The following is a 14,250-nucleotide window of genomic DNA, read 5'->3' as shown; positions in this document are numbered from 1 at the left end:
AGACACAGTATTCACTATGCGGACGAGATCTTCTGTTTTAAATTTTTCCTGCAAAATAAAAGTTTACAGCCACCCCTGTAAAAACTGTTAACACCTGATGCTGGTTTGTTTTATTATTTTCCTTTGGGATTCAGCTGTTTTGGTTCTGAATATGAACACGTTGGCTGAAGTCTGTAACAGAGGACACAGGATTGGCAGAACACTGTTACCTGACCTGCCTGCCCCCAGTATGATCAACTGCCGTTCCCTGCAAACCTTCTGAAATAGTTCACAAAATACTAGAGTGTAATACAGATTATATTCCTTCCCCCTTTATCTTGAATGTCTTTTTTACATTGTGAGAGCACTTTCAAAAAATAAAGATGACTTATATCAGCAAAATTGTTCCAAATAAAGGCGATGGCTGTGAACCTGAGAGCTTAGTGCGAAACAAACACATGTATTTGTGGTGCATCCCCACAGGCTAGTACTTTCCTTGTTTAAGTCTTTCAATGTGGTAGCACAACTTTAGGGCAGGCCCCAGCTTCAGTCCCATATATTTCATTATCATATCACTCCTCAGTAAGAGTAGTGCCTTCCCATCGATTTCCTGCAGAAGGAAGAGAAGAAACACAACATACAACTACTTTAACATGCTGCTTGGTAAAACTGGAAAGTACTTTACATTTGTTTATCCTCTAGCAAGAAGTTATCTACTTTATATAAAACTTAGAAACATAGTACAATTTGATACTTACAGATGGCCACTGAAACTGAATTCATGTTAGTGTTCTTTTAATGTATGGCTGAGGTACTTGGTAAGTTAGAGAACATTACAGTCTGTAAAAGAAACTGACCCAAGAGCCCTCAAAATTAGGTACTGGCCGGGAAAAAAAGTGAATGGGTCAAAGGGAAAAAAAAAGGAAGCTGCAAAGGAAGGCCTGTGCGGTTAGAGATCAAATGATCCAAGCACTGAGGCCTTGCACTGAACCTTGAACACAGCTGTGGGAGGATTCTGGCATGCGCATGCAAACAGTCACACAGAGAAAGGGGTTACAGACCATCTAAATCTGTGAAATAAGACAGATCTCTGTCCAGGTTAAACCAGACAGATTGTTAGGATCAAGACCAAGGACAATTTAGTCAGATTTCAACAGCCTGGTTGAGAAGCTGCTGAAATGTGACAGTACTAAGCTCCTAGCAGCATTACATACTGTAGACAGGCAATTAGTTCCTTAAAACACCATAAAGAAAACCACTCTGTCTTATTTTTTTAAACATAAACCTGACAAAACAAGTGACATTTAGTCTTGTTATACAACTAAGAATAAAACATAAGACAGGAAGCTCCATTAAAAGTTATTTTCAGTTTTCTGTCCAATCCAGCTTACCCTGAGATTTAACTGTTAGTAGGAGCTGGCGCAGAACACGTGGAAAATACTAAAGAGAAAGCCAACCTCTTTTTTGGAGGGCCGTATACACAATGAAATAAGCAAGTAGCTTTTTGCTGAGCAACCTGCTATAGAAAAGCACAGTGAGAAGGAAGAAGGGAGACCAATAGCAGCACAGAGACACTGACACAGTTCATCTCTCTAAAGGCAACATTTAATTAGACCTTACAAAACCCTACACACTGTTTTTCAAAACAGGTGAATTCAGCATTTCAATTGATCCTCTAAATTCTAATATTAGTGACCAAATGTAAAGCTAAAGAGGCATAACAGCCTCTACTTTAGCATAATCAGTCTCCAAAACAAACTTAGAGAGGTGTCACCTAGGTACGCCAAATGACCCAAACTGTACATGAGAATGCCATCTCCTTTAGAAGTACCAGGGATGACAGGGCTACTATGGATGTTGGTCATTAGAACTTGGATGCTTCCAGTATTAGTGTTACTCCATAGAAACTGGAAAGCAGTGCATATTTACTTTAGTCTAACAAGACTGGAACACAGAGAAGATATACTGCAGGAGGAGTTTCAGGCGGAAAAATAATTTTCAGCCTCCCTCTAATATATGAGTAGAGTCTATTCTACCTCCAATTGCAAATAGAGTGAGAGATGTAAGCTGTATTTTAAGAGATTAACGTGACACACAATCTACTAGAACAGAATGCATATGCATCATACATGTCTCCTAAAGAGTTCTGCATGTGGAGCTAGTGCCTGTGGATCAGCTTCTTTCACGAAACGCATTACTTCTTCTATTGACCAGGTGGAAGGATCCTTATTCAATATTCTTGAGGGTTCCCTTTTTAGTGAATTCAAATCCGGTCCAGTTGTGGAACTTGCAGCTTTTAGCATAAAAATATTGTGAAAAGAAGAAGTATCACTAGTCTGCACAGGGAGAACACATTTCATTTTACATAAGACATTCTTAATAATAACATGTGGCTTTTATTATGTATTCTTTGCAGTATATAAAAATGAAAAATGTTTTCTTTTCCCCCAAACAACATTGAGTTGTTCCATTTGTCTTTAAATGCCTTATATAACTACACATATTTACAGCAGCATAAACATTAGCACTATGACATACCTAGAGGGATTAGTTTGAGTTATACTTGGCTCCTGGGTCCCAAGATGCCATTAATTGGGAACATGGCAAAGGCAAGTTAAGCTGTGCAGACAGACGGAGGGACAGGAGGAAACCCTATCCCCATATTTCAACAACATAGAAATAGGCAATAAGATGCTCGGGAAGTGAGCTGCATGTAACTGGCCCTCACCAGTCTGCTTTGCTGCAGGGTCCATAACAGCAGTGACAGGAAGGTGCAGCAGACAAGACCCCCAATGCCAGCTTGCACTGCAGTGTTAGTTCTAACAGTCTTCAGTTCTGCATTTACAGTTACATTAGCAAGCCTGACATGCTTGGCAATAGCACATTTCACTCCATATGCAAACTTTTTTATGGCAAAGAGCTTCTTTATTCATAACTCACAGACTCTGTATGTTAATAAAAGCAGTTACATATTTAGGAAAATTTAGTTAAATAGCGTACCTTCAATCCGCCTCTGTATTCGATTCCTACTAACTTCATAGTAACCGCTGCTCCCAGCAGAGCTCAAGGACAGCCTGCGTAGGATTGGGGCTGAATTTGAGGTAGCAGTCACTGACTGATGGGAATTTCTGTAATATGCTGCACTCCCTGAAGCACGATATTCTGTGGAATTTCGACAGGTCGGGCTTGAAGGATTTACAGAATTCAGTGCAGAATCCAGAGAGTCCTCAGAAAATCTGTGTTCTTTGGAAGTGCTGTTTTCCTCTATAGGCAATGTTTCTGCTACACAAAAAACCAAGTATCTATATGTTCAAAGTGATGGACATTATATCTTTGTCATTCAACCCCGTGCTATATTCTCTTAAAGATACTGATAGATTGTAAGCCTGTTAACAAATCTCCTGTGAGGACATCACTACCGCTGAATGTTTGCCCCCTTTCCTCTAGTAATCATTGGGCTTTTTCTGTATTTTTAAAACCTTTTTTTGTAGCAGAAGATTTAATATGGCAAGTTTGAGTCTTCCATAAATAATTTCAGTTGTATTTGTTAAATACTATAAACAAGGAAGTAACAGAGGAATTTTTTTCAGGTAAAACTGTCCAATGTTAAAATTGATACATCAAAATTTTAGTCAAGCTTTTTCATTATCTTTTTTTTTAAACTATTCTCAAAAAGCAGAGCATTAAGAATGTGTTACATTTATCTTGCAAGAAATCTTTATCATAAATAAAAACTCATGTTAACGAACAATTGTTTAATTTGTTCTAGACAGCAGAGGGAGTTACTAACTTCATAAACAAAACAAGTGGATAATTACTGTCTATAGGTCCCAATGTATTCAGACACAGAGGCCATCATCAAAAACTGAACAGCTTAGAGGCAAAACCACTGCAAGTGCCCAGTACAGCACTCTACACATTTTGAATAAAACCCTTTATCTACATACAGTTAGTTCTTTGCACAGGGCAGGGCCTAGAAGCACAGACTCTGGAATGCAAAAAAGATACATGTGAATTACTGAACCCACTGAGCAAGTTAAAAAAAAAAAACCAAGCCAAAAAACCCCACATAAACCAGGTCTCCGAAGGAAGTACAACAACATTCCCCTTTTTAGTTCTTAGCACTTCCCAGCTAATTTCTACTCTGCAGAACACAAACAACGCCTGCCTAAGACTCATGAATTTTCAGAGCCTGTCAATACAGTTTCTAAGCCAGATGAGCAGAGTTCAGTTGGTCCCTTTCCCTGTGCCATGAGACAGGAACCAGGTTTGCTTGATTACTGAAAATTCCACTCTCAGTCAACCAAATTCAGGTCTGACTGGGAGAAACACGCTATAAGAGGAATAAATCCAAACCGAAATAGATCAGAACACCACTCCATTCTCTAGCAATCATATGTATTCTACGCCATTTGCACCAGGCCAATATCTAGCACAAAAAAGAAGTTGGAACCATGATGTACAAATCTGTATGAAACAAATGCTGCTTTGGCAGGAGAGTTCAGAGCTGGAAAATATAGCTAACAGGTTCACAGAAGTGTTAACCCCACACTACCATCTTGAAAATTACTCTAGTGAAGTTATAAAACATATGCTAGTGAAGCAGCATATTCTCTGGAATAAGAACTGGTATGTTCTGCAAAACAAGTTCCTGAAATAAGCTTTTTAATACTCTTCTTATATGACAAAGTTCAATAATTTCTTGGACCAATTAAACCTAAAGGAAAAGTATTTTCCCAAAAAACCCTGTGAACTTCTCAAACATGTTTTCAACTTGCTTCATGAGGTCTTAAGTCCTCTGCAGTGAAGAACTATTAAGCATATTTTGGTCTTCAGACAGCATAATTCTGAAAGGCGACAAGGGCACTCAGAGCCAGCTCCCTACTTAGTGAATGCAGTAAGGCAAGATCATGAAATCACAGAATCATTTAGGTTGGAGAGAACCTTTAAGATCATTAAGTCCAACCATTAACAACTACTGCAAAACTTTCTAGTTTGTTAGATTTGAACCCCAAAAGCAAAGCACTGAAGTTTTCAAAGACAACAAACAAGTAAACTAACTTCTCTACATTTGCCAGCTTGAAGCAGTTGCAGCAACTTACCAAATTGAAAACCAAAACCCATCATTCTATAGAATTTCAGAGAAACTTTAGGAGATGTAGCCAATGATACACATCATAAAATTAAAGGGTAGCCAACCAAGGGAAAATTAGAGCTCTGAGAATGAAACTAGTAACAGAAATCTCAGTCCAAGACCAAAAGGCAGAGGTGATAGTTTAAATAGTTATTGTAAAGCTATACAAAAGAGCCTAATGTTTATCTGACTGAACCTGTAGACTCAGATTTCTGAAATCTTGAATGCTAGGATAAAACAGTGGAGACAATACTCATCAACAGAAAATTTCAACTAGGGTATTTTAGCATGTATCAGCCAACTCCATGTAATGTATCAATTAAAAAAAAAAAAACAACCAACTTTCTGTAGTTTTAATAGTGAACAAGCAGAGGTCCCAAATATAGGTGGGCTTTTTTTCTTTTAATAATTGTTTTACATAATCTTGTCAAGATTTCTAAAGACAAAAATATTTTTAAAACTGACTATATTACAAAAGAATTTAATTTATTCCAATTATATCCCAGATTTCTCTCTGACGTTATACATCCTAAATTAAATGGTAGTAAATAGGGCTGGGAAAGATCAACTCTGCTTTTTTTTCCAAGATACCAGCATTTGAATTTGTCTTACTGTAAATTCTCATTTCACATACACAAGGTGGAAAAGCTGGCATATTTCCTATCATCTTTTCGAGAAGGTGTTTCTGTCCAGCAACTGTAGTGTCCAGTCCACTTCCCTTTCCATCCACCTAGCTTCTCTTTTAACACAATGCAGCTGCAATCTTGATGAAAAAGTGGTCAACTGGTATGACAGCTGATTCAAAATTGGCAGCTAGCAAACAGAGCTTTGCAATGCATGGAGCAACGAATGACACGCTTCTCCTGCCTTGACATTTTGAGCAGTTGTGAGCATGGAAATGAGTATGGAAAGACATGGGAGGTTCCTCTGTAGAATGCCTGATCTCTGGTAGATTAATAAAAGGCCAATAAAAAGCCTTATGTTTCAAATGTAAGGATGACAACAGACTGTTTAAACACGGACGTTTTTGTTTTCTTGGATGTTTTTGTTTTCTTGGAGTTCTTCTGGGAATTAGAAGCCAGTTGTTCTGCCTCACACATGACGGGAATGATGTAATCGGCCGCAGTAGTAAGAACACTCTGTTTTCAGGATAAGGGAGACTGAATTATTCCCCCCCACCCCTTTATTTTTCATAACTTTAAGAAGAAACTGTTAGTGAGCAAGAAATACAGCAAAATCTGCAAAACATATCCCTGAGCACATCAGAAGGAAAATGAGCTGTTTAAAAAGACCCTTTCCCACAATTATTCCGTTTTGCCTTCAAATGACACTTCAAAACTATTTCAAAACAACTGCGTCTCAGTGGAACCAGAACTTTTTTGGGGCGGATCTTTCTCACTAACCAACCCATGACTGACCACTATAAAAATTACCTCCAGATTTTCAGCAGAAGACATTACCCTAATGGGAAACACACAACACTGGAGAACACTTAACCTCCTGAAATGCAGAGTACAAATTCAAAACTCTGAAACCACAACAAAACACTTAATTATCTTTTTGTCCAAGTAACTGCACTTTATAATGAACTATTGATCTTAAAATGTATTTTAAGGAGTACACTGTCTTCATCCATAAAAGGGATCCATTAGCAAACACAGATTAAAAAGCAGTATGTGCACACATGTTCACTTTGAGGAAGATTTCTTACAAGATAATGCAGATCTACACATACATTTGTTTTGCTCCAATTGAAACAACTTCATTTGAGTATAATTAAGTGTTCTACACTTACTAAGTTACCTACCAGAAATATCTGACTTAGATGTACAATATATCTGTGGAATTAAGCCAGTACTTCTTTTGAAAAGACACAGAAATCAATAATCGATGCAGAACTGTATTTTCTGCAGCTGTTATTATATACAAAGAAGTGAACACCCTACATGTTCATCTATAAAATAAGATATACCATTTTAAATAAGTTATCATTTTGAACATTTTAATTTTGTATCCTTTTCTGCTCTAACTGTAGTCTATGAGTTTTTAATCTGCACAGAAGAGATCTTCACTCTGCCCACACTGATGCTGACAGACACAAAATGACACCAGGATCTCCGAAAAAAAAGAAAAAAAAATAATGAAGAAATAACTAATTGCCATCATAGTTAAAAAAAAATAAAAAAAAGCCTTTGGAAATGCTGTGCAAATATCTGGCAATAAGAGAAAGTATGTATCAGATGGGATGAGTCAGTATCAACAAGTTACCATGGCTTAACCAGTTAAGTAGCAAATGGAGAGTAAACATTCCCACATTTTCCTAAATCTCTCTCATTGAGGCTTAAACCTAAACGCTTTACTTCCCATTTGAGGCAGACTAAGACTAGATACATGTTCAGTTACTGCAGCTGAGTTGCAGCACAGGAAAAGGTGCTATTCATCAGTGAGCTAAATCAATCTACCAGGCAGCTACCCTGGCCACAGCTGCATTTTATTCAATCCTTCCCTGTCCTAATCCAAGTGCACGGTGAATCAGTCCAGAAGAGTAAACTGCAAATGACTCTTCACCAAAATGTTTTCTGTGATTCTGCTCACTGGTTCAGCTCACCACTCAGCCAGGGGGCCTGGTACCCGCTGCAGAGACAAAGAGGCAAGGAAAGCAGAAGCATCACAACTTTCACTGGCAGCTAGCCATAAACTCAGCTGAATTGTATCATCAAGCTGCACCCTTACTCACTTAATGGCCCCAGCCTAGAGTTATTAAGAGGTGCTTCCAATTTATCTCCTAACCCATTTCGGCACAATTGGTTTTCTGCTAAATTGTCATATATGAAGCAGGAGGCTTCATCTGTCACCTATTAGCCTGAGCCCCTTCACAAAAAAAGGCTAGCAGGTTTAGGAGAAGGACTGCTGGAACTTGCAGTAGATCTTCTCTAAGTGCAAAATCTGTGCCAGTGATCAATAATTAACATACTTTCACCATGACCTGTCAAAGGCTAGAGACAAACCAGACACGAATGTTGTACTTGGTCCTTTTTGACTGGAAATACCAAAACCATAAATAATCCTCATATATAATCCCGACATAATATAATTACCTTCAGATGGATGAGCATCATTTCTGGGAAGCTTAGGGGACAGAGGAGCAGTATACGGCGGAGAGTCCTGAGAGTATCGTTTAGCACTCCTGTTTTCAGGTATTTCTTCTTTTGCTGTGAAGAGGAAAGTCACCAGCTATTATTCTAGCATAAAGTTGCTCATGGAGAAAGTTAGGGGACAAAGGCAAAGATGTACGTCAGCCATTCATCACGTTACAGTTCAGCTTCTTGTGTCACAGAGACTCAAGTCATTTTGACACAAACTGCCAAAGCAGAAGTACAGCTTAGTTTGTACTGTCATCACCCAAATTACCTTGACTGGCTACTTTTCTAAAAAAAATAAAAAATAAAAAAGTAAAACTAATGACCTTCATATGACAGACAGAATTATAAACATAATTTCCCTACCGAAAAGAGGGCAGTGGAGAATTCTACAGCAGCACCCAGAATGCAGACTCAGCTATCAGACAGCTGTGAGGAGGCTTCACACCTAATATGAGTCTTCTGGAATCACCCTGGCATTAAGGTTTTCTCAGTTATGGCTCCTGGTAACCCTCAGGCTGGAACCTGCAATACCAGGCCTGACAAACAACTTGATGGGAGATCTTACACAATCCATTTCATTTTGCCCTCAGTCTGTGCTCCTGGTGCAGCAGACAGTTACTGGTCTCATATGGTCTCATACTTCTCATATGAAGCAGTCACTAAAAACCCACCTTTTCTACTAGAACACTGGACTGTACACAGTAGAATGTAAAAATTTTGGATCCACCATTGAGTAAGGTGAATGAAGAGGGAAGAAAGGACCTTTTTCTGGTGTGGGAAGGGCCAGACTGAATTCTCTTTCAGGGCAAGCTCCTTCTCATAAGGCAGTGAATATCTTTTTGTAAGTTTATTTTATGATCCGAACATAAATTTAACAAACGAAATGTGAAGTTTTGAGCTTGTCCTTTTAGTAGTATCACAGTGGTACAATACATGTTTCCTGGCTTGGCTACAAAGAAGAGTTTGCTGAACAAAATGATTTTTGCACATGTGGTATGAGCTATCCCATCCTGTAAAAGCACTACGACACTGGAACCAATTCACTAAGAGCCGAAGCATATTCATTTCAATCAACTCACGTCACAGAAAGACAGATTAAAAAGTTACATGTCATGAAGTTGCCACACTTCTCAAAAACATCAACACTTGAAAATAACAGTTGTTTGAACAGTACCTGGTTTGTTCCTATCATACTCCGTAGGACTATGTGCACATCCCATGTAAGGGCTGAAAGGCTGGCTACTAAAGAGATTATCACACTGCAGGCTGTGGCAGAGTTTCTCCAAGAAGCGTAGAACAAACGATGCACTGCTTACAGGAGGAAGATTGATGGCATGCTTTTCCCCATCAAAGGAAGCTGTGAATAAGAAGATGATGTCAAACACCCCCCAAGCTTCATGAAGTATGGTAAAATACCATCATTAACTTAAAGGAGAAGACATCCAGATTTGATTTAAACTACACAAGACATGAGAGGAGTAAGCAATCATTCTGGTAGTTTAACAAATTTACATCCAAAGGACAGATTTTACTTTCTGCTGGATCCATGCCAGTTTAAATTTGCTCTATGGGAACTTATTTTAATAAAATAATTTTGGATTCACACACCAGCATAACAAAACTTGCAACTATTCCCTCATCACCAAAACCTTACATGTAAATTCTGTTGGTTGCTTGTAAAACAGCAAGTTCTCCACCATCTACTTGCAGGAGATAACACAGAAAAGGTGCTTTGCAGTACTTGCTAAAAAAGTAATACAAAACGGGGGGGGGAGGGAAGGAAGCAAACAACTTTTAAGATTTTTTTTTTTTTTTTTCTTTTCCTCAGTTTCTAACTGAACTGAGCATAGTTGTGGTAACATGCTGGCATCCATTACCACTGAGATTCTAACTACAGAAAATGTTTCGCCATTTGCTACTTTGTCACTAATCTATCCTCCTGTCAACACTACAGTGGTCAAGCTCCCATTTATTTCAACAGGAGCTAGGTGGCAGAGATACCACAACAGCCACAAATGGATCTCATGTCTTTTAAAGTGAGTAATTACAAAGAGCCTGGACATGTGCATATGTCCTTTGCTTGTTGACCTCCTTCCTTTCCCTCCCAGAGTGTTGCAGATGACCACACTTTTTTTTTTCTTTTGTGAAAACTAGTAAGATTTCGGAAATACCCAAAACTACCAATATATGGGCAAATAATGACCACTATATCAGCTGAAACTTTTAGTTACTTCTGATTAGAAAGACATTATGACAAAGCAGGAACAAATTTGTTACTCAAGCTCAGGGCTAGAAAGAAGCGGCATAAACGCCAGGTTTATGCATCAATTTGTCTTCTTGGTTTTCAGCTTGTCATGCAGCTTTCTGTTGTTAATTAAAGTTTCCAAATGATAAGCAGAGCTTTAAAGGATCACATCTTGTTGGTAGCAGATGCATTTAAAAAAATAAAAAAATTAAAAAATCCAAACCATAAATGACAAGAAAGCCTTTCTTCACAGATCTGAATTAAGGAACATTTCCCTGTTGTGTTACAAAAGAGACAGATAATATACACAAAACTGAAGAAAACGCTGAAGTTTAGCATATTTTAGTCTTCCTTATGAAATCGGAAGTGTCAATTACTTACACTGCTGATGTAAGGAAGCTTCTGATTAGAGTTAATGCAAGTTAACCAGCTACCATCAACAACAGCATGGTACCTCTCTCATCTGCTTTCATGACAGACTGACCCGCTGCAAGTGCTTAAAGTTTAAGAGTCAATACTACAGGGACAAACCCCAGACCAATGTGTTTCCACAGCCCATTCAGTTTTTCCAGGCTCCAATGTTCAAATGAAATACTAATGATTCACAGTCCCATATGTGGCTCAGACACAAGGTCCTCTACCTCCTGTTTGGGGAAGGGGTCTCTGAAGGCAAATTTTTGCTTGGAACTCAACCAGTTCCGGAGAGCAAATGGGCTGTGAGACATAGCACAGCCTGATCTCCTGACAAATTTACTGCAAGGTAGTAGGCAGCTACAGCAAAAATTTAAAATGCTTTATAATAGCCTTATGGATCTTCTTATATGGCCTTGGGGAAATCACTTATTCTCCACACCTTAATTTCTCATTTTGAAAAGAAGCATTGAAAAGAAAAATATTATCTTAGAGTTGTCAGGAGGGTAAAGCAAGGAACAGCTGAGGCAATGTGAGGCAATGTGACTGCCCCAGCAAGACATGCCATGGGAAAAATCCACAAATAAAGATTCAGTGCAAACACAGCTTCCTTGTACTCTGAACACCTAGGGGCAACCATACAAACTCCAAACCAGGGCGTGGGAGCCAGCTCCATATGCTCAACTGTCTGCTCTGCTTGGGGACAACATAAGCCTCTTACACCCCAGATAAATACTAAGGAAAAAAATTAAAAGGAGTACTTCTGAGGCACAATAACAGCCTTCAGTGACAAATAAACAGGGACTGGAGCTCACATGTGCAATCCCAGCCCCAGGATGAACAGTCATTCTCATTTCTTCACCTTCCATTGTGTAAGTATGTTTTAAATACCAGGTTCATGCCAGGAGAAAGGCTCAGAGCTAAACTGTCAGAGAAATGTGTGTCTGACAGCAAAGAAACTCACCCAAGAGTCTGATTTTAATGCTCTGCTTGAGATCTATCTAACCCTCAGTTTATTTCATCCCACCAAACACCTTAGTCTCTGCACTACAAGGAGAAAAAAGGGCTGATACCACCACAATTAGTGGGCTTGCTAATCAAGCCTTCAATTTCCTTTCAGTTATATTTGCCTGAATTGAAATCTTATGCATCAAGCAAAAATAAAATGGTTTGTGCTTTTGTTTGAGTAAAAAAGATGGAAAAATCCAAAATTCAATTCTGTTTAAACAATTTTTTTTTTTTGGCAGCTGAACCAAAAGAACCCGCTAATTATTCACATGAATTCTAGCAAGATTATTTTATCCACATCCTCGTCAGCATACAGTTTCCTCCTATGGCAGGTATAATACTCATCACGAAAATATCAGTCCACAAAAGATTTAGATTTCTTTGCTTATTCTCTGCTGCAACAATTCTTTTCTTGCCAGTCAAAAAAAAAAAAAAAGCTGAACAACTGAACAAACCACACTGCAAAACCACTTGCAAACAAAAGCTCCACGAGAAAACACTCTTGCAATTTCATTCTGTAATGCCTCTTTTTATTCTACTGAAGCTTTCCTCTCCTTCCTTACTGTTCACATGCACAGCTGGTTGTAATGTGCTACATTAACCTAAGTCACATTTTGTGCTTCTCGAAACAAAACACACACAAATTTTTGATAAAATGACAGGGAGCATTTGCTCACCCGCTTGCCAGCAACCTGTTTGACAAGCTGATGAAAAGGCAGGAGCTTAAGAATACTGGAAACCCAGAGGGGTCTTGTGCCTTGCTATCACCTGGACCAGGACTCTGCTTCAGGAGCAGTCCACAGCACCAAGTTCCTCAAATGCAGGGCTACAGGGCTGACTGCTCTGAATCAAGGCCTTTGGGTGAAGCCAGGTGCAGAACAGTAATTCCTTTTCATTCAGAATTTTTGAATGTAAGCAAACCACAACTGCATTAAGATTCTGAAATTGCTCTCTCCTCTGTGAAAGAATTATTTTCAACTACTCAGTCACAGCCCAGATATGCCACTGACCTACAATTTAGTCCTTCATGATAAATAAGCAATACAGGCAACGCACATCTTGGAGCATTTTGTTCTAGAAAATTGACTTCTCTGAATTAGGTACAGCAAGGAACTTCCACGTATCTTGCAAAACCAAAGCAATATAGGTTTCAAAACCACACATATACAATGCCATTAAACCTTTACCACACAGCAGAGAAGCTGCATCCATTTTGTGAACAAACTCATGGGGACGCATAAGCAAGGTTTACTGTAGTTCTGCTGCACGCAGGTCGGGGTCCTGCTTTTAAAATATTGTTAGACAGCAACATCTTCACGAGTATTTAATTGAACTTGTATTCTACTAATCATGTTTCACATCTGGTCTTAATATACGGAGATTTAAAGTAACACAAAGTCTTTTTATCACCAGTGATGGAATTATGAATTGATGTTCTAAGTGCTACATAGACTATTTCCTAGCCTAGCAGGGGAAAAAAAAAAAAGTGAAGCAGCAGCTATTCAGTTTGAGATATAGAAATAATTTATCTGTAGACCTGCCATTAATATGTAATAGAAATAAACCTATTCCATAATAGCAGACATAGGTGGATGAACAGTGACCTAAGATACTGCTACAATTCTGGGGTATGGGGGAAGGGAAGAAGCAGCAACTTTAACATGTGGAATCACTTGCCTGGAAGCTAAACAGATTAGCTTGAAACTTGTCACCCACTAGGTTAAGGTATTAAGAACACAAACACTATGTATGGATAAGATTATGCGAATGACTTGAATTAATAAAGCTGATTATTTCACTTGTACTGAGTTTACTTGACATACGTTTGGCTACAGCTGCTAAATGAGGTGCACAAGCTCTACTTAGTATAAGAATCTAAGTGCACTTTGTATATCACAAATGTAATTGTATATGTAATTGTGTATATCATCATATGTAACTTAACACTGCTATTACTAAATTCTGATTTAAAGAACTGTTGAAATCATCCTGGTCCCAGAGTAATATAAATCATACAACACCAATATTCTCTTAGTAAAGGAGTTCACAAGTATATGTTCTTCACTGTTCTTAAATAGTTACAGAAGTAATATAAACTTATTGCACCTACTCCAGTTGTTCTGCCCTATCTCACGTTCACAACCAACTGAAGAAACAGAAGAAACAAAAGAAACAAAGCATCTTCACATACCAGTTATCATTTCACCTCCATGATGGCCAGATTTCAGAAATCCAAAGACTGTTTTGGACTGATACGCACAATCCACGCAGGCCTGTACAGCCTGCTGAAGTACCACGTTGACAGGACCTGGTCCAAAGTGATCTGGAAG

At 38.5% G+C, this 14,250-nt stretch overlaps 1 protein-coding gene across 1 annotated transcript in view; it reads right to left on the bottom strand.

The window, feature by feature from the left end:
- Positions 1-463: 463 nt before the first annotated feature.
- SCML2 (sex comb on midleg-like 2 (Drosophila)) overlaps positions 464-14,250 on the bottom strand; it is a 56,445-nt gene continuing 42,658 nt past the window's right edge. Inside the window, 6 exon segments of the mRNA XM_010011581.1 lie at positions 464-589; positions 2,109-2,272; positions 2,980-3,261; positions 8,212-8,325; positions 9,431-9,613; positions 14,112-14,250. The exon segment at positions 14,112-14,250 is cut by the window's right edge and continues 30 nt beyond it. Coding sequence (XP_010009883.1) covers positions 464-589; positions 2,109-2,272; positions 2,980-3,261; positions 8,212-8,325; positions 9,431-9,613; positions 14,112-14,250 — 1,008 coding nt within the window.

Source organism: Nestor notabilis, unplaced genomic scaffold, assembly GCF_000696875.1.
Source record: "Nestor notabilis isolate BGI_N333 unplaced genomic scaffold, ASM69687v1 scaffold10383, whole genome shotgun sequence".
In the NCBI taxonomy this organism is placed as follows: Eukaryota; Metazoa; Chordata; class Aves; order Psittaciformes; family Psittacidae; genus Nestor; species Nestor notabilis.
The sequence above is the reverse complement of the archived record's forward strand: the minus strand, read 5'-3'. Positions and strand labels throughout refer to the sequence as shown.